This window comes from Anser brachyrhynchus, assembly GCF_964034855.1.
Source record: "Anser brachyrhynchus genome assembly, chromosome: 27".
NCBI classification, from domain to species: domain Eukaryota; kingdom Metazoa; phylum Chordata; class Aves; order Anseriformes; family Anatidae; genus Anser; species Anser brachyrhynchus.
Window position 1 is genome coordinate 1,943,609 of NC_137720.1, and position 23,991 is coordinate 1,967,599.

The 23,991-nt window shown below is 51.8% G+C and overlaps 1 protein-coding gene across 4 annotated transcripts in view; it reads left to right on the top strand.

Annotated features, from left to right (window-relative positions):
- PLXNA2 (plexin A2) overlaps nucleotides 1-12,599 on the top strand; it is a 204,807-nt gene extending 192,208 nt beyond the window's left edge. For all 4 annotated transcript variants that reach the window (XM_080569478.1, XM_080569479.1, XM_080569481.1 and 1 more), the window contains 5 exons: nucleotides 2,034-2,224; nucleotides 2,775-2,944; nucleotides 4,677-4,889; nucleotides 5,179-5,329; nucleotides 6,414-12,599. In XM_080569478.1, the coding sequence (XP_080425604.1) occupies nucleotides 2,034-2,224; nucleotides 2,775-2,944; nucleotides 4,677-4,889; nucleotides 5,179-5,329; nucleotides 6,414-6,509 (821 nt within the window). In that variant the 3' untranslated portion in view covers nucleotides 6,510-12,599. The remainder of the gene's footprint in view (nucleotides 1-2,033; nucleotides 2,225-2,774; nucleotides 2,945-4,676; nucleotides 4,890-5,178; nucleotides 5,330-6,413) is intronic.
- Nucleotides 12,600-23,991: the final 11,392 nt, after the last annotated feature.

Genomic DNA, 23,991 nt, shown 5'->3' on the forward strand with positions numbered 1-23,991 from the left:
TGAAGACTCGCAGGAGGCGGCCGGATGCTGCTCTGCCACTGAAAGCCGTGGCGCCAGCTCGTGTCCTGATTGAGGATGTATCTGGGTGAGCTGGGACTGAAGCTGCCTTTGTTGTAGGAGGGCAGCACCTGAAGGGAATTAGGTGGAAAAAAGCAGCAGCTTCCACCAGATGACCACGGCACGTTGTCTAAAATGACATTACGTTCACGTACCAAACAGAAAAGGGTGCTTGGCTACTGATTTTTTGCAAAGGCTTTTGCATCTGTGAGCTGAACAGCAAAAAGACCTGAGAGGTGGGAAGAGGAAATGCCATGCACCGCGTGAGCAGCCTTTGGGAATGGGGGTCTGGAAAGGGCCAGGGAAAGGCTTTTGGCTCGGCGGGGCCAGGTGCTGCAAGGCACCTCCTGGCTGCTGCTGCAGGAAAGCAGCCGTGTGCACCCCATGGGAGCAGGGCTGCACGAGAACAACCCAACTCCTTCATCCGTTTCTCCTCTAAGTGGAGGATCCTGGATTCTTAGCTAATGGGTCAAAAACGGGTAACAGCGCTCTTAACTCGGCGTGCCAGGATTCACACACCTGGGAATTCGGTATTTGCATAATAGCACCGCTAGGCACTTTGCAGATGGTCCCTAAAGGCTCCCCAGCCTGAATAAATGAGCCCGTTAGGTGCCAGGTGTGCATTTATAGCACTAAATCCACAATCAGAGTAATCATATACTTCCATAAAAGGCAGCAGTGGCAAAATCTCTAGTGCACTGATCTTTCATTATCTTCCGTTGTACGGAGTGTTTTACAGACGAGAGGGCTCCTGACAGACCCCTCTCCTCTTGCTCGTAGCTCCCAAAGCAATTCTTCCCAAGGAGCCCTCCTTGTGGCAGGATTCCTTAGGTAAAAGCCACGCCGGGCTCAGTGGATGGGAGAAAAGGCATTTCTTGCTGTGCCTCTGCCCTTCAGGTGAAGGAAAAGCCGAGCCCAGGCGACACAAGAGGGGTCTTCAGTGCTCATTGATCTATGCCAGATGCAAAAGCCTTTGCGAACCACCAGTATGAATCATGGCTCACGTTAAGATTAATACTTTTAATTGTGCCGACAGAATTTCAATGAGATACTTATTTACTTTCCCCATGATATATCAGTACAGAGCTATGCTTAAAAATAGAATTAGTAGATGCTTTCCTAGCCATCCCCCTGTCTGTCTCCTTAATTATATCAGTTGGAGTACTCATTTATCTAAGCCCTAATCAGGGATGAAAATCTAGCTAGTTTTGTAACGACTTGCGTACTTCCCTCGGCTGATTTATGATTGATCTCCTTCCTCTTGCTGAGAAGGGTGAGAAGCGAATCGGAAGGCTAATTTTGAGAAAACACATGAGGTTCCTGGAGAACAAAGAAACGTAGTGAGGGGAAGAAAATGAGCAAGGCACGCTAGGTGTTGGCTTCTCTGAGCCATGTTTTGGCTTGAAGAGGCCGTGGATGGGATCCAGGGCACGCGTTGCTTGGGAAGTTAAATATATCTCGTGTCCCCACATGGTGTCTGTGCAATTGGAAGAACCCTTTGGCTCCTGCACTTGGAGCTCCTTTTGCCCGCTGGGCAGCAGGGCTGGCAGCTTGTTATTATTTACGTACACTGGTACAGGGACCGGGATGGTGCAGGTGTTGGGGCACAGGGTTGATGTGCGTGAGCTGGGGCGCACAGAGGTGTCCTGCAGGGACCTGTTGTGCCGCGGTCATGTAAGTGAAGGGTGTGAATGAAGAGGGAGAGGTCCCCCATCTGAGTGCAAAAAGGGAAAGGCTCGAGGCTGGGGGCTCTGTGTTGGGTGAAGACCAAGGTGTATCATTTCTAAGTACGCGGTCTGTTTCGGCACACGCTTCCATTTTGTGGGTGTCTGTGTGGTGTTGCGTTCCACTGCCCTGCAAAAAAATCAGAGCAGATGATTTGGGCATGAACGAGCACAGTGGCATCACCGAGACGAGGCAGGGAAATGAAAGGAGACGTTCTCTGAATGTGGCTGACCTCTCCTCCCACTGCTCAGACTCCACCTTCAGGTACACCGGCAGCCCCGACAGCCTGCGCTCCCGGGCCCCCATGATCACCCCGGACCTGGAGAGCGGCGTCAAAGTCTGGCATTTGGTCAAAAACCACGACCATGGAGACCAGAAGGAAGGGGACCGGGGCAGCAAGATGGTGTCTGAGATCTACCTGACCAGGCTACTAGCTACTAAGGTAACTGCCGTGTGCTAAATTTGCTTGGGAAACACACGGGCAGGTCTGTCCAGGCCCTTGTGAGGGTGCTGTGCAGTCACTAGTGATGCTCAGCACCAAGGTGGGGACTGTCCCTGTAATGCCCCAGGGGTTGGGTGGCTCCTGGAGCAGCAACAGAAATAGACTCATGCTCACCATGATTGCTGCATAGTTCCTTCTTCTATATGGTATTAAAACATGAAGGGTTTTATGGACAGCAGTACCTGTAGATACTTAACTGTTTGGGGTTTTTTTGCAATAATTTTCCTTCATTTCATTATGTTCATCACTGTGGATGACATAGATATGAGTTTGAAAGCAAAGGAATTGTTTTCTGCTAGAAATAGAGAGGAAGCACAGCCCTGGGTAGCTGCAGCCCCCAGTCCTCCTGCAGCACGGGCAGTGTTTGCAAAGCTCCTGACCTTGCTTGTTCCTGCGGGACCTGGGATCTGTGGCTGCACTTCGTGGGGCTGTGCAGAGCGCACGTGTACCTCCATCCCTCCTTCACCTTGCTGGCTGCTGCTCCCTTTAGGGTACGCTGCAGAAATTTGTGGACGACTTGTTTGAGACGCTGTTCAGCACCGTGCACCGCGGCAGCGCGCTCCCGCTGGCCATCAAGTACATGTTCGATTTCCTGGATGAGCAAGCAGATAAGCACGGCATCCACGACACAGATGTGCGGCACACGTGGAAGAGCAACTGGTGAGAATGGAGAGGGGGCGGAAGGGCGGCTGGAGCTGGGGAAAAAAATCAGAGATGGGGGAGAGCTGCAGGAAGGGCTGGGGGCAACCCAGCTCCATAGCCCCAGGACGTGGAATGTAGCACGGAGCCATGCTCACGCTTCGCCCCGCTCTGCTGCGCCGGTGCCCCATGCTGATGGGGCAGTGGGTGTTGATCCAGGATCCTGCCCCCACCCCGTGCACACACAGGTGGAAACCCCAGTGCTGTGCTAAACCCCGAGACCGTCTCCAAGCCTGCTGCACAGGTCAGGTCTGCCCGTACCGATGACGTTGGTGATGGTGGGGTGTGCAGAGCCGGCCTGCAAGGGGGCTCTGGGGGTCCCTGCCCCAGCTTGGGGCAGCTGCAGGAGCAGGGGGCAGGAGCAGGGGGCAGGAGGGGGTCAGCCCCACACGCAGCCCCTGCCGACAGCAGCGAGGGCTCAGCCTTCTCCAAACAATGGAGCTATTACATCTCTGCCTCTGCCGTTATTTTAGGATTAAAAGCTCTGTGGGTTAGAAATTTACCTCTGCGAGAGGGAGGAAAAAAAGCACAACAAATGGCTGCTCCCTGAAGATTTTGTATTTTCCCCCAAGTCCCGCGTGGTTTTAAAAGCCTCTAATCACCACGTCTGCAAAAGCTGGATTCCCCGCTAAGGCAGTGGGAAGCTGAAAACAATTTATTGAAAGCCTTAGAAGAAGGAGTTATTAGGATAAAAACGCTTGAATCACAAGTAGAGATGAGACTTCTTAAAGCAGTAAAAAAGAAAGCGGCGGAGTTTCCTGTGCCAGGGCCATTGGGCTGCACAAACCCCGGTCCTTCCTCTGCACGGGGGCACAGGAGCAGGGGGAAAATTCGGTCTGCGAGCTAGTGGTTGTGCTGGGCACTCTGCTCGGCTCTCACCATGCCCTCCGCAGGCTGGATGCTGCTTGTGGTGCTGGGGGCACCCGGGGCAGGTTAAGGCCAAGCAGTGATGCGGGGGCTCCAATCCTCCAGAGGATGCTGCAGCACGCAGGGCCGCACCCTGGCAGCCCTGGGGCTGTACGGGGAATGGGGCACGCGGCATTCCCAGAAAGGGAATTTCACTGGAGAGTTGGGAGAGGCTTAGGCTGCTGGAGCAGGTCAAAGCAAATTGCAGTTTGTAAGGCAGAGCTGGTGCAATGGGGGTCAGGAGCTGGCATTGCAGGGGATGCAGCTGCTGGCCTGCAGCGCAGCAAGAGTTAATGCTGAAGCCTTCGGTGCAGCAAGCTGGATGGAGGGAGCCGAGACTTGAAAGGTAATAGAAAGCAGCAGCTGGTTGTTTGATCCTGCTATACAGCCAAAGAAAAAAGGAATAATAATTCCCCTTTGATTGCAAAGGCCTTGGGATTTGGGGACGGAGCCTCTGATACCTGCTGCCCTGCTCTCAGGGGATGGACGGCGAGCTGCTGGGCAGCGGCTGGGGGGCACGGGGACGCGGAGATGCCCCGTACCAGGGCCACCCCCTCCAGCGAGCCCTTGTGGAGCTGCTCAGCCCAGCACCTCTGGAGCTGCTCAGCCCAGCCCTGATGCAGGCATTGCACCCTCAGCACCCACTGCTTGCTCAGCTCTCGCCTTCTTCACCTTGCTGCTGCAGGATCAGACGTGGGGCACGCAGCAGGAACCTGTCCCAGCACAGGAAGGGCCCGTTCCCAGCCTTCGCTTTAACATTCGGTTTTGTTTCTTGATTTCCCCGCAGCCTCCCTCTGCGGTTCTGGGTGAACGTCATCAAAAACCCCCAGTTCGTGTTTGACATCCACAAGGGCAGCATCACGGACGCCTGCCTCTCCGTCGTGGCTCAGACCTTCATGGACTCCTGCTCCACCTCCGAGCACCGCCTGGGCAAGGACTCCCCCTCCAACAAGCTGCTGTACGCCAAGGACATCCCCAGCTACAAGAGCTGGGTGGAGAGGTCAGTGGTGGTGTGGTCCTGCTGAGCTCCTGCCCCAGGACCTGCAGGCTGCCTCTGCTCTCGATGGCAAGTGCTGCAGCACCAGTGGTTCCTGCAGCGAGCCGGTGGCACGGCTCCTAGCATTGCTGCTCTTATTTTCGGTGCTCAGCCACAGCCCAGGATCCCATTTTGCTAGATGTAGGCGTAAAGCAAACTGACATCCCCTTCCCCACAGTCTGAGTCTCAAGGTGAAGAGGGGCATTTTAACCCTCTGTGTTCCTTACCGGCCCCTCGCCTTTCGCCCCCGCAGGTATTACGCAGACATCGCCAAGCTGCCGGCCATCAGCGACCAGGACATGAACGCCTACCTCGCCGAGCAGTCGCGCCTGCACTCCGCCGAGTTCAACATGCTGAGCGCGCTCAACGAGATCTACTCCTACGTCAGCAAGTACAGCGAGGAGGTGGGTGCCCGCGGGCAGCGCCGTGCCGGTCCCCTTGCTGGCCACCTCCACGCGTGGAGCACAGCTCCTGCTTTGCCCCAGATCACCCTTGGTGCAGCACGGCCGCTTCTTGTGCTGCTGCTGCCTGCATCTGCTCTGATCCTGCACAGCCAGGTTCAGGTCCTGCTCTGTAGGGTGCTTCCCAGGAGAGCTGAGAGCTCAAACACTGTGTGAGCAGCTGAATTCCTCAGCCTCAGCACACGCCGAGTGCAGCTCGCTCCTAAATGCAGTGGAAAATCATCATGGCCCAGTGACCCCCCCCAGAAACATCCCTGGTTTTTGGGAACAGCACAGTACAAATCCCCTGGTGCAGTGGTGCAGGCTCCTATTAGCAAAGATTCCCTGGCAGCCTGAGTGCCTTTAATGAATGCATCACTTGAAACCAAATTCTCGCCATCTGTTCCACCCCTTCATTTCAGTGTAAGAAAAACCTATTTTGCAATTATGTCCGTTAAAAGGAAGGGTTTTGTAATTTAATTGCATGTATGCATTTGTGATACAATGCCACAGCTATTTTCCGATTAGGGTTTAAAATCTGATAACTTTCATGCTAAATGAGACAAGAGATGCGGAGCTCAAGGTACAACAGCGGGACTGACTGTGTGGTGCTGGTTGCATGCTCCGAGCTGGCCAGCAAATGAACGAGCACGGCTGTGCGGAGTGGAAGCACTCATTGCGTTGCTTTGCCATTTGTTATTCCAGGTTCTTTACTGGGGCAAAACTGAGGGAAGGGATTTATTGTCACTGGAAAACCTCAGCACTTTGTGTCATGAGAAAGCATTGTCTGTATTGCTCTGTCACTGCCAGCTGCTCCTGGGGAAATACCGCGCATTTTGGTGGCCGTGCTGTGCATGCATCCCAGAAATGTTCCCAGGCTATCCCCAGACCTGATTTATCCCGTGTTTTTCACTGGCTTTCTGTCTGTCCCTTGAAACACACACCCGCATTTCGAGTTGCTCGCATCTTGCTGCCACCCACCCCTGTCCACCCCTTCTCCCTCACACTGACTTCTTTCTGTTTTCTCCTTTTTTTTTCCCTGTACCAGCTCATTGGAGCTTTGGAACAAGATGAGCAGGCACGTAGGCAGCGTCTGGCATACAAAGTAGAGCAACTTATCGGTGCCATGTCTATTGAGAGCTGAAGAAAGGCTGCGATGCTCACAGACAGCAAGGGGCAAGAGTACTGCACGGACGCTCGGGGCTCGAGAGGGAGAACAAGCAAGAAAGGCACACGTAAATACCAAGGCTCATCCAGAGAGAGCAGAGACTGGCCCAAGGACTGACTGCATTCAAAATCACGTAGGATCCGGTTCAAAAAGGCAGAAAGATAAAAAAGACAAAGCATCTCAATCAAAGTCAAATCAAGATGGATTATTTTTTCCATTATTCATGGAAAGAAGGAACCTGGAAAGTCTGGACGTCTCCATGACTGCTGCTTTGCATGAGAATCATTTGATGTATATTAGGAAATAAAACTTTATTTAATTTTTTTTTTTTTAGAAAATAAAGAAAAAAAAAAGAAAGAAAAAGAAGAAAAAAAGGAAAAAGGAACAGGGCAAAAACCACAGAGGCCACAGAGATTATCCTGGCAGCAAGGTTCAGTCCTGAATCCTGTCCTCGCCCGACCCCCAAGGATGAGGCTCAGGCGTTCTGCGGAGGGACTCTTACACCAATCGGAAAGTCTGGAAAACTGAAATCTTCTTCTTTTGGGATCTTATAAAAAAAAATATGAGCACAAGTTTGCACCACACCTTTCTACACAAGTGAAATAACAATTTAGCCAGAAACGGTTCAGTGGCTGAGTAACCTATAGGCACTAGAAGGAACTTTACATGAATTGCAAATCTACCCAATCATCCAACCTGTCTTGAAATCCAGCTTTATCTATGTATTTATATAGTGTCAATATATATATATATATTTTTTAAATCCCATTTGCTGTTGAATGAGGAGGGACGTGACGTAAGTGCTTTCCCCTTTCCCATCCCCGGCGTGGCGGTGCTCCGGCGGCGAGGATGGATCGGGGCTGCCCGTGCAGCCTGGTGGCAGCCGCCCCGACTTCTTGCAGTAAAACAACCACGAACCTGATGTTTACAGTGAGCGATACTTGAAGAGGCTAGAGGTAGCGAGGTGGCGTATTTATTGTTCTCCTGTTTGACTCACAGAGCAGCGCAGGCTCCGGCCGAGTTCCTCGGTCTCAGTGCACGCGATGTCGCCCGCGGGCCAGGACTTTCATTTCCATGAGGGAGGGGAAAGAAATCTTTGCTCTAGGCAAGGGAAAACCATAACCAGCACTGCAAGTGCCAGCTAGCGCTGCTGTCTGTGTGTCTGTCCGAGCGTCTCGTTGTTATCTTCAGTTCCTAGCTGGCCTGCTGGCACGTGTTCCTGTGGCCAGTGACAGGCAGATGTCTCTGAGTGTTATTTCTTTCAAAGACACCAAAGCCTATGTGTCCCTTTGTAGAGTGCCAGGAGGGGAAGGAACGCTGTAAATATTTCTCTCTGTAATAAATATTGATGTTTGCGAAGGCTGCAGCAGGGAGGACAGGGCCATTAGACACGATGCAGATGGAGGCATTGACTGTGGGACCTGGGCAGCAAAGCTGCTCCTGGGCTCCGCTCAGCACCAGGACCGTTGGTCCTGGTTGCCAGATGATGGGATATCTGGGCTGTGAGGGGATGGGAACTCGGTGCCAAGGGAGCAGGACCTCTTGGCCACCCGGTGGGATGGCCAAGGCGCCCGCTGGCCAGTCCCAGCCCAGACCTCAGTCTGCAGCCCGCGTGCAGTGAAGGAAAACCAATTTTTTAGGCGCCCCTCCTTCCCCACGGCTGCTCAAGGAGCCAGGAGAGCACCAGGAGTGTGGTCCCAAGGGGAGCCAGCACAGTGAAGAGCATCGAGATGTCTCAGGAAACTTGCTGTTGCAATTACCTTTCACTGAAAGCCATGCCAAGCCCACTTTTTTTTTTCTGGTAATCCACTTCTGTGAGTTTCTCTGGGCCCTATTACCAGTGCGGGAGAAGTACTAACGATCAGCCTCGTGCAATAAGCTCCTGACATTTACAACAGACTCAGCTGTGTGACTGGAGGGCTCTGGTTTACTGAGACAGGGAAAGAGCTGGCACAGACCGTAGGAGACAGAGCAGGCTGCAGACTGCCTGTCACAGGGAGAATTCCCTTCCCAGGGATCGCTCTGCTGCACAGGGAACCTAGCTCCAGAGGCAGAAAAGGAGGAAATGCCCAGGTTGTCCCATTAACGCCTGGCAGCCCGAGCCCAGCTGCACACACCATCATTGTGGAGCTGCAGCTATTACGAAATCCTCCAGGAGGTTTGAGTTTTTCACAGGTTTCTCTTATTGTTATTGACAGAGATCCGGCATGAGGTTTCCGTGGGTGATTTTACAGATATATACGATAGATATTCTAGTTGTGGTCCTTGTTTTGAGTATTCATATTCAGATTGTTCACCAAATTCTTATGGTACTCCGAAGCCCAAAGAGAGCACTCAAAACGGTTTCCAAACACGTCTGCTAATCTGAGTAGTTATTTCCACAGGATTCACAAAATATGAATACTGCCCAAAGCAAAGACCTGCTTTTCCATCGCCTGAATGCCAGTATGTGTTCTGGCCGGACAGCCCGAGCCAGGCCCTCGGGGTATTTTTGTGTTCTTCTCTTCTACTTGCGGGGTTTTTGCCTCCCAGCCAGGCTGCCCATGAGCAGCGCGACCGCTGCGTGCAGGGCCCTGCTCAAGGTGCAGGGCGGGCACACCTGGGGTTGTGCTGGAAGGTGAAGGTGAGGGGGAAAAGTAAAAGTAACTGCAGAGCCCGGACGGGCTGATGTGTGAGCAAGGATCAAAAGAATCAACCGCGCCCGAGCTGGCTAAAAAGAGGTCTGTATTCCATGAATACATGTGAGCGCCAAGGAGGGAGGTGGACAATTAAGTTTATTTTCTGTGTTGTTGAAGGAAGTTAAACAGAGGAGGAAAGGGAAACCAACAGGAGCACTTTGCAAAACAGTAGGCTATTGAGTTTTGACTGGCTTCCAAGGGAAGCAGCAGAAACATCTCTTCTTCCATCACCTAAAAAGGCTCAGAAGGATGGCGTAGGGAACGGCATGGTGCTGACTTGAAGGGGTGGCCTATAAATAATCTACCAAGCATCTACTTGTGGTGGTTGACATGAATTATGGATCTTTACAGGCAATTACATGGAATGAAGCAACATATCCCCTTGGGGCAAAGTGCTTGTGATCTATTGCCCTGCTTGCATCCGACTTTCCAGTTACTCCTTTGGGAGGAGGAAGCTCAGAAGCTCAGAATGGCGTTTTTGCCACGCTTGCAGCATACTGGACTCGAGTTTTGGTCAGGAGGGGGCAATGACTGCCTTAGATGAAATGATTTCACCTCCCTCTCACTGCCCCCTTCCTCCTGCAAGGCCGATTGGTGTTGCGATTCTCCAGCTCACTTCGTTTCAGGTATTTTGACATCAAAGTGGGAGACGTCACTTTCTGGAATCTCTCTGTCTGGTGTCACTGCTTAAATAATTCCATTTAATCTTCTGCTCATAAGCTATCAAAGCACCCACTCCAAGGGGGAGCAAGGTGCTAATCAAACGCTTCTCCACCTTGAAAGCCTTTATTAAAAACCCACATACAAGAGTCTAACTTCTAGGCAATCTTGTCTCTGCATGAGCCCCGCTGTGGAGCACCACGACACTGCGGCCACCGAAGTACAGAGGACGCGGACACCAAGTGGCTCGTGCTTTGCCATAAAGGGTGAATTTATGTTTAAAGGAGAGAGAAGCACAGAGAGGAGCCAGCTCTGCCAGCTCCAGCTTGGACTGGCCCATAGTCTCACGAAGACCTGCAGGAGCCAGCACCGAGGAGTGGGATGGACACAGAGCGTGGCCGTGCCCTCCTATGCTCGCGGTGCTGGGACACCCGGGGATGGCGAGTGCGACCGCTCGACGTGGTGGCCACAGAGACCTTCATCACAGCAGTGCCTTCAACACACTGTCTTAAAATCCTAACGGCCCACCCCCACGTAGGCTAACTACCCTACCTTTAAACAGACTTCACCAAAAATGCCATGATATACCTACGCTTCAGTTGGAGGGAAAAAGCAAGAGGACTTAATGCTCTCGGGTTGTGTTCCTGCGCGATGCTGGCTCTGAGCACCTCGGTGCAAGTCCCTTGTGCCTGTGCCCGAAGGCTCGGAGCGCGTCCTTCCTCCCGTGGCCAGACAGATGGACGGACGAGGTCTGGCTTCCAGCAGTGGCGGGCAGGCAGCGGGGACGAGGAGCGCCTCGGGCAGCGTGGGATGCTCCTGGGCCTCTCCTGGCAGCAGCCCGGCCACGTCCCCACCTGCTGCTGGCTTCTCTCCACCCCATTCCCAGCACTGTCAGAGCTCACCTGCCACGGGGACTCAGCTCACCAGCCTGAACAAGACGCGAAGAGCCTGAAGTGAGTAAGCTGAGACATCAGGGCAAAGTCGGGAGTGACTGTACCCTGGCGAGAAGGAAAAAACGTTCAGAGAAGGCTAAATAACTGACATCAAAGGCACATTACCATGCCACAAAGCTTCAGCCATCCTGTTTCAGAATTACATTTGTACCGTAAACCACAAGCCAATAACGCAGGGAACTGCGACCTTGTATATAGTTGCGTGCTAGGTAGAGCTAGGTGAGCCGTCCGGTCTGTGTCGTGAAATGTGTCTTCAGTGAACCCCCCCCCCGTCGCCCCCAGCTCCACCCAGCCTTTGGCCGAGGCCACCAGGACCAGCAGGCTGGAGGCCGGAGGCGAAGGGCTGCTGACAGCTTCCAGGCCACCCAGCACCCGCATGGACAGGATGTTTTTTTTTATTTAATTAGACATTCAGTGGGGAAATAATCGGAGGAAAAGGTGCGGGTGTGCACTGCAAAAAAAGATGCTGTTCAGGATCTGCTGGGCTGAGCAACCCTGAATGTGTGGTTTACACATAGGTCGGTCAGATTGGTTTTATGGGGGAAGAGGAGGGAAGTCCTTGACCCGATGTTCTCCTCCTGGAAGTCTCTGCTCGAAGCACATGGATGTGCCTGGTGCTCATGTTCTAGGTGAGAAGGGCAATGCTCCAGCTGCGGAGCCGCATCGGGATGGGGATGTGGGGTCAGCAGCCACTGGGGACAGCCTGGTGGCACGGGGTGGCACGGGGTGGCAGGGACCGGCGGCTGCGGGTGCCGTGGTTGCTCCAGGAGCAGCCCAGGTGGCTCGGCTCAAACGCAGCAGAAGGGTTGTGGCCGTGTTCTGTGTGCTCGTTCTTTCCTGTCCCCATGTGCCCCCATGTTATCCCCTTCTTCCTTTGTGAAAGTGGAATATGAGTGACAACATGTACATCCCTGCAGCAAGAACGTGCTCAGAAGATCTGCAGGGACCATCAGTCTCATGGACAGTACCCCAAACTCTCTGGGCCTCCTGAGGCTGCCAACTCAAACACAAAATCCTTATGGCCTTTCCTTTGAGATTTTTAATGCCTCCATTTTGATAAGCTTGGAAGTTTGTGCAGCAGCTCCCACGCCAGACCTCTCCATCTCGCGACGGGACAGCAGAGAGGCGCCTGGAAGAGGAGCCGGCGGAACAAACCCAAGTGCTCGGCTGGCTTTGCTCTGTCTCTTCCTTGCTGCAGGAGGTGCTGCAGCAAAACATCCCTCTCGTGTCGATGAGTTTGTGCTGACGGCACCTCGGGGCTTGTACGAGAAGCGGTGGGAAGCAGGAGGGAAAACACAGGTACTAAAACTTCTGGGATGTTCCCCAAAATGAGGCCCCGTGGTGTCACAGAATGTAGAGGTATCAGTCGTGCAACAGATCCTTATTTTTTCTGCCCCACTCCTTAAAATTAATGCCAGTTCTAGGGGGTTGTGTATTGGCAGGAATAAAAAATGGATTCGTGTCCGTACCCATTCCACCGTATTGTTCTCTGGCTCCTCCCCTCCCCATTATACTTGACACACTGGAGTTCTGTATTATATTTTTTTTTAAGATGATTGTCTGTTTTTTCTTTGTTGTTGTTTTTACAAGTGTTGTGGAAAAAAAATGTAAGAAAGTTTAAGTATTTAAAAATGTTCCAAGGAAAAAGGGGGTTTTGTTATTATTCTAATATATTATTGTGTACCTATTGTAAATATGAAACACTCCTATTTTGCAAGCCAAGGACTCACTTTGTACTGTTGTTATATATAAATAAAGTTTACTGGTTAAAAAAACCCTCCTGAGTGGGGCCTTATTTTCTAACGCGGTGGGTAGCATTTCGTGTATAAGCTGAGGACATCGGTGAGAAATATTGGCTTACTGAATGACAGCAACCAAAAAGGGGTTAGCTGGAAATCTGGGCAGGGCTGGACGAGCCTCCAGCCTTCAGAAAGCAACTTCTGCCTTTGCAGCAGGAACCATTTCTTCCTAACAACTGAAAAGCTCAGTGCTCCCCGAGGTGCTGCTGGTGGATGCCCGAGGGTCGGAGGAGCCATCCCCCCGGGGCGCAGGCAAGGTGAGGCTGGGGCTCCCCCTCTGCTTTTTCAGGTCCTTTGATGGACCTGCTTTTTCAGGTCCTTTGCTTTGGCATCTTTGCTAAACGTCCTCAAGCTCAGAAAGGTCCAGTGAGAATTGCTCGTTCGTCATCTCGGAAAGAGCAGCAGAAGGGCTGAGGTGTCCCCCGAGGAGCACCTCTGCTTGCGGATCCAGACGGACCGCAGGAAGTAACGGGAGCGAGCGCTGCTTACAAATAACAGGCCTGGGTGAGTTCTTCGTTTTTCCCCTCCTTGCAACGATCAGTCCTCAAGGTACGATGTGTTTGCTTCCGTTTCATAAATTCAAGCTAACATTTGAGCAAATGCTGAGAGGCATCTGCTGAGTGGTAGGAATCAGCAAGTGACTTCTCCAGCAGCTGTCTGTCAACTTTAATGACCAATATGGTTGCAATTACAGCAATGAACTTTCTCTAACAGCCCCAAATTACTCCGGATGATGATAAGTGACAGAAAAATGGAGACCCTTAAGGAAGCATTAAAAAAGAAACATGGGATCTGGAACGAGAGGTCTCAGTGCTCTTTCTGAAGGATCTTAGCTTTTTCTTTTTAAATTAGGGATTAGAAAGGATAAATCGGAGCCGGAAGGGGAAGGCACGACGCGCCGTGGATCTCAGCAGGGAGTTCAGTGCCGCCCCAAGATGTAGTTTTTACGCAGCCATTTGACACCAAGTCCGCTTGTTTTAGCGCCGTGCTAACAGGCTGATGTGAAGCTTCTCCTATTTGAAGCTAATGCAAATATGTCAGCGAGGCAGTCTGCTCCTCAGGCGGGTCATTTTATCTTATTTCCCTCAGATCAAGAGCAAAGCTTGACATGAGCCCTAGGAAGGCAGCTGGGCCACATCCTGCTCTCTCCCGCTTGAAGCCAGCAGATTTTGGGCTCTGCAGATCAATCCCGTGCTGGCGGTCCTGCAACTGTTGCAGTGCTGAGTGTCGGCCCACCACAGGGTGACTTTTTGCATGATTTTTGGAGCCAGAGAATAAAAGAGGAGGTGATTGATTTTCACTTGTGCTTTGGGTTAGCCTAAATTTATACCAAGGAGAAAACATGAACTGAACTGAGGTTCCCAGAGCTCTCCAAAAGGCTGGAGGAGAGGGGTGTGACATTTTGCAGTGAGCATCCAGGGATGCTGAGGTCTTTGGCAGAGGCGTTGGAGGCAGGCAGCAGGGCACGTTTCCACCCCACGTGAAGCCCTGGAGAGGTGATTGACTCCTTCAGCTCAGCAAAGTCGAAAGAAATTCCAACGTGAATCGAAAGCATTGAACAGGGGGTCATTTGTATTCATCTGTGCTTTGTTAATATACTTAATATAATAAGTATACTCAATTAAAATTACATTTTATCTGGCATGCACTTCACAGGGCTTTATCAGCACTGACAAGGTCAAGTGATGCTTAATAAAGGTTATATGAAACGCAGATGGCTTGGAGCCCTCAATCATTTCCCGTGTCCGAGGTAGAGAAGTGAAGAGCCACAAACAAATGAAGGCATCGCTGACGCAGCACCTCTGGCCTTGTGGTCCTCTGAGAGGCCGGGGTGAGGCTGGGATGCCCCGGTCCTCCTCTGTGGAGCCCAGATCCTGCCTCCTGCCCCCTGACCCTGCACCAGGATCTTCTCTGGGGCCAGCAAAGGCTCCCGTGACCCCAGCTACTGCTTCTGGCAGGTTTTCCTCCCGGAGCCAAAGAGCCTGGGACCATCCCCAGCCTCCACGGAGCTGCCCTGGGCCCCCTCGCCATGGCAGGGACGGAGCAGGGGCACCCGCTGGCATCGCTCGTCTGCGAGAGGTGCCTGAAACGGGGACACTCATCACCTGCCTCGGCACAAACACCAGCCAGGGCTTTGAAACAGCAGCAAAACAGGACCGAGTCCCCCTGGTGTCCCCATCCTAGCTTTGTGCTCACCTGCTGCGTGCCCCAGGCCAGCCGCTATGTCCCCTTCCAAATGTACAGCATTTGCCTGTTGCTTACAAATCATTCTCTCTCTGTAAATAGTGGAGAGCATTTTGGACACCCCGGTGCTGGCTTTTCAAGCCTAGTTATCAAAATGAGCTAATGGAGGTGACACTTTCAATTATCAAATGCAATCGTGACATTAATTTTGACCTGTTTAAATTCCAGCATCTTTTCACTTCTATGAATGCTTAGCTAGAGGGTGACATGTAATTGTATATAATCAGACAGTTGTCCTAAACTGACAATAAAAACCACAAAAATCTATTGCTTTTTGTTCCAAAAAGCATGCGTGGTGTTGTTACATGTAAGTGGCTAGCTCATTTGTAATGGAAATTTATTTTGAGTTCTGTGTGGCAGACAGTTAAACGTGTTCAACAAATACCAAGTCCAGAACTTCAGCCAGTCCTTGTTTTTAGGGACCAGTGCTGGTCCTGGGAGGGGTCAGTACGGAGCTGCTCCAGTACGGAGCTATGTTGGTGCAAGCGTGTGCATATAAAATAATGAGACTGTTTTATCACGCAGTGTAAGATGGATGTGCAGCGTAATGCAGAATGAATGTGTCTGCTCATATCCCAGGGTTCATGTAAAGCTTGAAATTACAAATATCAGTGCCAAAACAAAGGATTTGTTTTTAGCTCAAAATAATACTTACAAAAATGGAAAGCACTCGGGTTTTATTGTTGCTTTGTAATTAACTCCAGCGAATGAATCTAATTACAAATGTTCGATGCTGCCCTATGGTAAAATGTCTAAGAAAAGAGAAGGATGGCCAGGCTTAAACAACTCAGGTAAAAATTAACTCCCTGGTAATATTTGATAATTAAGAATGTCTCTATCAGCTTGTCTAGGTACTAATGAATTGGGCTGTTCTTTTCACATTTGATTACTGGAGTTTTATGACTGCCATTTCACCCTTAACGCTTCTGGAAACAGGCTTTCTAGTCTGAGGACTGAGCGCCAGGAGTAACGGTTGGGGATTTACAAACAGATCCCATTCTCTGCCTAGTAAAACTCTTCTTTTCTTTTCATCCAGACTTCCTCAAGGCACATTCTGGAGCCCTGTCACCGGGTCCATGTGGATGTGTGTGTGTCCTGCTTCCAGCTCATCCCACACCACCTCTGTCTCTGAGCAGGGCTGGGAAGGGAGCAGGAGGCTCCCTTGGGAGTCCGAAACGTGAAACATGAGTTTTCTGCTTAGCAGCCCATTGAAAACAAAACCAGCACTGATCGACACAGCCTGAAATCACACTTTCAGCGTGCTTGCTTTGCTTCGCTCCACCTCAGGAAGAGCTGTGGGGATTCGCTGTGCTCCTCGTGCAGCCCAGGCACCTCTGTCCCTCCGAAGGGGGCCTTGTCCCCGAGCTGCAGAGCCCCGCCAGCCCCTCCACGTCCCCGCAGCTCGGCAGGGCCACCCGTCGCCAGCTGCTGCCTCGAGCCAAGAGCCCAATAGCAGGACCTCCACACCCACAGACACTGGTACTGGAGATGCTGCAGCCTCCTGGTGTTTCAAAGCAATAAACGCCCTCCGTTTACTCCTTCAGTGGAGAGAATTAGTCTCCTTGTGGTTCACCCCCAGCGTCGCTGCTGACTCACCATGTGAGCAACCTGCTGCCTTTTTCCAAAAACCATCACGGTGCTCCCTTCCCATCCCGTATGCAGGTGCTGGGAGACCTAATTAAATTCAGAGTGCCTCGGATGAGAGGCACCGGGCACCACCACCCTCGTTAGCCACATCCCTGCTGCTCGGCTCCGGCCACGCTGCGGTGCCCGGGGCTGCGCGGGGCCGCCTGCCTCCTGCGCCTCCACCTTCATCGCTCTGCTCCAGCCACCGCCGCTGCCCAGAGAAGGGGAGGCATTTTCTCTTTTGATGGCAATTAGACTGAGCTTTGAGGGGATGATATAAATGCTTGAAAGTTTTTTTTGCCGTGTTCGGCTTTCACAGAGGGAAGTGCCGGGATGATCTCGGGGCGGGAGTTGCACTTGCACGAGGTTTGAAGCTTTCTTTTGGCATTCATTTGATTTCTGCAGTGGGAACGTGCACGCTCTCTGAGCTCACCACAAAGGCATTGCCTCAGGCTGTACCAGAGTTTATAGACTAGGTCACAGACCTCATGCATATTTTATGTGCGCGCAGGTCACATTTTAGCCTTTGAGAAGCGCAGGTCAGAGTGCGAGCACCCTGCCCAGGAGGGAAGTGGCTCAGGGCTAGTCACACAGAGCAAGTAAAGCAAGCAAGGAGATCAAGCCCCAGAAATACTCAAATCCACTTTGAGAGATAAATCAAAGGGTTGCTTTGTTCGTGGTCTGGTCTTCCTGCCAACACAGGTAGCAGCAGGAGGATGGCCCTGTGGCTCCAGCAGCGCTGTGCTGGCTGCAAGGCTGGCACCGAAATTACCGCCCCAGCCAGCAGCTCCTGGATTCACCTCTTCCACCATAGCCATATAAAAGAGCTCGGTGCTTCAAGAAGATAAAGCCACCCCTGCTGAGCTGGCTCACCCTCCGGCGCTGCTGCAGATCCCTGTCTGGCACATGAGAGCCACTGGGGCCGGACCAGCCGGGTGCTGCTGGGGCTTGGTGTGCACTGGCATGGCATCCACAGTGGTCTCAGCACTGTGCTAATTGCAAGTATCAGCCAAAGCCGTCATTCAGGCACACAATACATCAACTGCCTTTTGATACGGAGCTGCCAAACGGGGGGCTCTGCAAGGAGCTGGCTCCCAAGGCCACACCTCTGAAATGGAGTAAAGTCCTCCTCCATCTGCAGAGGAGCAGCGAGGAGCCGGCTGGGGGGGGGAGCTGATACCCCCGTGCATGGGCTGGAGGATTAGCTGCTTGATAATGACTGAGTTGAGTAATAATCTGTGGAGTGATTAATATGGATATGATTTTTGGATTAATGAGGATGCAGCCAAGCTGCCCGCTCAGAAAAGAAGTTTGCAATCACCAGTTTGAATGCACTGACTGTTACCTTAATGCTGTGATTACATACACATTTAAGACACCTCATTAAATTAGAGTGTAAGTGAATTCTTATAACCCTCAGCAAGAAATACATGCAGTCCTGGTGGGTGAAGAATGCAAGAAGCTCCCTGGGGAGCCTCCAGGAGCGTGCGTTAGAGCCGCAGCCTGGCGGGCAGCCCGATGCTCACAGGCGTTTCTCTGCCATTCCCTTCACCCTGCGCTGATGGGCTGCTGCCTCCAGCACGGCCCCTGACCCTGGGCACCTGGACACCAGTGGAGCTTCTCTGCAGCTATGTAGCCCTCAGAGAACTCAGTCCAGCTGCAGGATGAGTCTTGACAAAACACATCCACATGCACCTCAGGTGGATTGAGTTTTCCCATCTCTGCTGAGCCCTGCCACCTCCTCACATTTAAAGGGGGTTAAACCTGCAGCCAGCTCCCTAGAAAGGAAGGAGCCCTCCAGCTGCCCCATTCCCTGTCCCACAGCTCAAAGCTATGGGCCACATCTCCTTCAGTCGCCCTTCCTGGCTGTCAGGACAGAAGAGCTCTCTGGCAGAGGGGACAGGAGCACTGAGGGGCTGCGGATCCTCTGCTGCAGCACAGGCAAGCACCGCGGGTCACCCTGGGAGGGACGGAGGGGACTTGCCACCTGCCCAAAGTCAGGCCACCCCACACACCTGTGTGCACGCAGGCACATGCCCTCTGCCTGTTTGTAAAACATTTTTTTTTTTTAATTTTCTGGTTGGCTGTGCAAATCACAGCTGCTCCTTCCCCAGAGCTTGGCAGCCGCGTTTGCACGCGTTCCCATTTACATACAGTGGGGCTTTTAATTTCCTTCTCACCACGTGTTTCACAAATAAGCCACCTGAAATATTGCAGATGGCCGGGACAGGAGCAGGGTGTGGGACACGGCGGGGCTGAGGAGCACAGCTCAAGCCCAGGTTTGCTGTGGCTGCCCTGCAGTGGAGGAGTTCACCGGCTTTGCTTTTTGCTTGTTTTTGCTTTAACTCCGTGGCTTTGCATTCACCAGCACCGAGCCAAGGTGCTTGAGTATTAATTGATTCTTGCTGCTGAGTGAGGCTCATTAAGCAGCAGCTTTGGGGTGCAAGTGGCAGCTCGCAGAGGCTGTAATGAGCAGGACGAGGTCCAGGATTAAAACTTTTCTCTCCTCCAGCATCTGTTATCGCAATCACAACCCAGAAGAGCAGCCACCCAACGCACGCACCTGCACAAAGAGCCTTATTAACCCGAACAGCTCTTGCCAGAGCCTCCCATTCAGGGCAAGGACGGGGATTTCTCAGTGGGGCCACCTCCAGCCCCGCTGGGGAGCGCTGCCCAGGGGCCGGGCAATGGGGAGCAGCGTTGTGGGGTGGTTCACCTGGTACCGCTGGTGCACACGGAGCAATGACGGGGATAACCGATGCATGCAGTGATAACTGCCCAGCCTCTTTGCTGCCGTTCTGGGGTTCCCAGGGCCCGGCTCAGCCGCTCCGGGGGGGTCCCGGGCGTTTTGCAGAGGGAACCGAGCCCCGGGAGCGCTGCGAGCGCAGGCACCGGGCAAGGGGAGCGCGGGGCAGCGCGGCCTGGCGGCGGCTGCTGCTGCTGCTGCTCCTCCTCCTCCTCCTCCTCCTCTTCCTCCTCCTTCTCCTGCTCCCCACCGCCCCCTCGCGGCCCCCCGGGAGGTTCCCGCAGCCCTGCAGTCGCTCCCCGGCTGAACCCGGCAAATAAACAGCGGCTGGCGCAGGGTCAGCGTTTTGCGGAGTGGAATGGGACCTCTATTTCTAAAGCACTTTGCTGCAGGATGTTTGCTTTTGTCCAGCTCTGCTTTTCGCTGGTTTATGCCTTGGCCGTGTGTCTGCCCCCGTGCATGCAGACGATGAAACGCAATCCTTACACCATCCTTTCTGTGCGGGTAAGGAGATGTTAATGGTGGGCTCAGGGATTCATGCAGCGTGAGCCGCGTGCCACGGCTTTAATCCTGATAATCCCAAAGATTAAAAAAATAACAATAGTCTGAATTTGGCAGTCCCCTCAAATCACGAGAAGGGAGATGTATGTGAGGGACTGTGTGAAAAACAAGCAAACCAAACACTTCTGCTTCCACATCTCCAGGTAAATAAGTTTGATCTGACCGTGCTCTCCTCATGCTTGTGTGAATATAGATGAGTGTGTTTGCTTGAATGTCTGACAAAAGAATGATTAACTTGAATAATGCTGAAAACTGCAGCATTCTCTACCCTCCCCTTCCTTTCTTTGGAAGAGTCACGGAGATCGAGGGTGCTGTGTTCGCTCCTGGGACCCGAGATGCCCGGTCTTTGCGAGATGCTTGGGGTCTGACTTGTAGCTGTGCACCAGGGCAAACAGTAAACACCACCAAAACTTTATGCGGAGAGGCAAGGGATCATAAGTGAACTGGCTTTAGAAGTATTTGAATTCATCTCTGTGAAAGGCTCGTGCTGTGTTTAATGCAAGCTGGGAACATGGCTGGGACGTCGCAAGAACTGGTGGCTGGTGCAGCACGAGTGAGACTTGCGCAGGCGGTGGGATAAGTGTGTGCTGGAGCACGAGGGTCCCCAGGGAGCAGGCTGAGCACAGGGATGGTTCAGCTCGCCTCTGCCCTGGTGATGGCCACTTCTCTCTACTGAGAGATGTGAGCCTCAGTACCGAGTCTGAAGCAGCTTGAATTCCCCGAAGGGAACCTGCTGCATAAATGTACAAGAATCCTGTTTCGAGACTGGCTTCATGGTGTGTTATTAGCAGAGGCTCTGAAAGGCACAGACATCAGCGTAAATGTGACCATCTTAAAGACAGCTGATGATGCAAAGGTCAAAAAAGTGATTGACAGGGAGAAAAGTACATGCTAATATTTCTCCAAGAGGAGAAAGAATTACATATAATGGGTGTAATATTCTAAGAGAGCTAGCACATATGGTGAGTGATGCCAGCATTTTAAAGGCACTTAAGCCTTAAATTTCCCCTTGATAGAAGTTATGTCACTCTTACACCGTGCATCATACTGACATGTTTTGTGGGCAAAGTGTCATGCAAACATACCCAAAGGAGAGAGGAAATGCCAGCATAAGCAGCACTGCTGCAGGAGGTAACCTGCTCCCTGCTCGGGACTGGCAGCTCCCGCAGGTGGAAACCTCTCGGGTCCCCTGGGCTGTGGCCATTGCCTGTGGCTCATCAGAGGTCTAGGTGGAAGGATCATGCCTGTGGCAGGTGGTGTTTTTCCTTGACTGTAAGAAAGCTGGCCACAAAAAAAAGTCCCCTTCCTGCTTCCCCTCAGGCACTTGGCAGCTGGGTCTGACAATTATCTACAGCATCGCTCCCTCAGCTTGGCATTGCCCAGTGGTGGGACCTCACCTCATAAATCCTGAGCTTGCCTTTTGTCCAAGCCCAATGTCTTTGTGTCAGAGCTCTCTATTGCTAATTGAGGAGTAGAGGCTGGCACGAATTTGGTGTGTCGGGCAGAACCAGGCGCATGATGCAGGGCGGAGGCGGCAGCAGTGTGCTGGAGCACCAAGCACCACCTGGTCAGGTCCAGCTTTCGGTGTCTGGGCAGGGAGCTGGTCCCAGTGGCAGAGACAGAGCATCAGAAACCCCCACAGAGATTTATTGGCGTCTAAGCTGGGTGCACAAAAAAAATCAGGATAGTAATCAAAGTGATAAACTTTACGCTTCTCTATCACAATGAAATAAATGTTCTGCCTGAGCATCATTATCCTGCCATTTTTCTGCTCCCATGTCACTTACTGAAAATAAAGGCTCGCTTCTACCATTATAATGAGCTACAGTTTCAATAATTCACAAGGATTTTTACTGGGCTTTATTTTTTAATCTTCATCACAAGGTTATAAAATTTGTGCCACTCTTCCAAGTATTACTGAAGCAGTGGCAAAAGGAGAAGGCAAGCACAAATTTGCTGCAGTTCAGTTAGTGGGATTTTCTTATAATGTGTTGGAACACCTCTGAATTTTCTTTGTACTGCTACTAATATTGTTTCCCCCCCAGTAGGAGTTAAAACTAAGTCTGGGAAGACAAATATGGATGTGGCTTGCTATGGGATTTGGGCCACAAAGGTGCCAGCAAGGCTGCTGGTTTAGAGGCTTTTTGTATTCCTGGTTGCTTTGCTAACTGGAGAAGTTCCTTACACAGCGTAATCCTTGCACAATTATTCTAGGCTAAAGAATTTCTCTCCCACCTCCATTTCTTACCAGTTTTGATGTACAATACATCCATATATGCTCTGGACATACACATTTAATTTTCCATATACAAAGTTCTGTCCCTTTTCAGGAGAAGGATACAGAATTTTATTGTCATTAATCTGGTAGCATCTTGAATTATGGTGCTATTTCTGAAAGCTTTCTTAATATGTATGAAATTATTATTTGACGGAACAGCATTCAATATTGTTGGAGTAATTATTATGCCTGTTTTAATACATCAATTTAAGCTGTTATCATGCATTCTTTGAAATGCTGGATAATTACATAAATAATTATAAAACATTCTATCAATGCATCTTAATGCAAAGTATTGTTGTTGATCCTTTATAGACCCAGAAATAAAAATTGCATTTGTGAAAGGGAGAGGGAATCCGTGGCGCCGTGCCGAGTGGGTTGTTTCCCTCATGCACCTATCTGAACACCAAGCGATTCCAGCACCAGCTAAAGACAAAACACTGTCTCCGCTCCTGCTTCCCCTCTCTGCCCTTTTAAAAATCAGGTTTCATTTTCTTTACTGCTGCTGCCCAGGTATATAGCCAAGAGCCACCCACGGCTCTTGCTGAACATTGCTTCCCCACCTTCAGAGGCTGCTGAGCATCACCCCGTGGGTTGAACAGTTTGTCTGGTCGGTCTCGCTCTTCTCTCCGAAGCCGATTATCGAGGTGGCAATGGGGACTCCGAGCAGCATGCCAAAATCCTCGCTGCTGTGCTGGCGGTGCCCTGCTGCTGGTGGTGGTCCTGGGGGCGGTGGGAGCCCCGTGTGGGTGCTGTGGGCTGTGCCAGCTCCTGCGCTGCTGGCAAAGTGTGTCCCCAAAACCGCCGGGTGTCGGCTTGTGGCCGGGCCCCCTGCTCCAGCGAGTGTGCTCAGCAGAGCGGTGTGTTGGATCCGGTGCTGCGGGGCGTCAGGCAGGGCTTGGAAACGCAGCAGCCTTATTGATCTGCATTCTTCTGGAGGTTTATTAACACATTATTAATTAGCACGTGAGGCCAAGGGGAGGTTTGTTAGCACTTCCAGCTGCCATTTCCCAACTTGTCATCATGCTCCTCTATTTGCACTGGCACTTAAGAAATGGCTTTTAAAAAATTATTATTTTTTTAACCAAACAGAGAGATGTATGGCTATTGCTGTGAGCGCTTAGCAAACCTGAAGAGGAGTTGTGAATTTGGGAATGGTGGGGGGAAGGAGGCTCCAGTGCCGGCTCACCTGTGGGCAGCACTTCCAGCAGTAGGTTTTGCAACGACACCTCACTGCTTCGGATTCGGGAGGGTCTCAGCTTTGACAAAAAGAAATTTCCCTTCCTTTGTTCAATCCTGAGCGCAGCGAGGGGGTGGGAGCAGCCCCTCCAGCGGGAGGCAGCAGCTGGTGCTGGCGGCTGAGCAGTCCGTCACCGCGCCGCTGCCACCGGGAGACGCGGTGGAACGAAAACAAAAGACGTGACAAATTTGTCCTTTTCTCTTTTATAATTAACCAAAATATCTCGTTGTGTAGCAAAGCATGGCTCCTAATTAACAGACAGGCGAGAGGCTATTTTTAAAACCCAGACCCCCAGTAATTATATTTGCAGCAGAGAATGATATTTCAGTCAAATGCGACAGACAGTGAGCCAAGCTCCCATGTGAGGCAATTAATATTTCACACCTGCCAAGCAAATCAGCGGCGGGGAGAGGAGGGGATGGCATTGAAAAGGGGCTGCTGTGCTGGCAGGGGCCGCCGCTTTTGACGCAGACCAAAAATCCTTTACTTGGCTGTACAGCGGCCGGTGAAGGAGCGCTCGCTGCTGTGAGACTTGCAAAGAGGAGCTGGACAAATCTGGCGTGGGCAGAGAGGATCCTGAGCCCTGCAGGAACCCAATGCCCAGCCCCAGGGCAGGAAAGGAAAGGGAAAGACGTAATGAAAACCTCAACGGTAACTTGGTCTATGTGGGAAA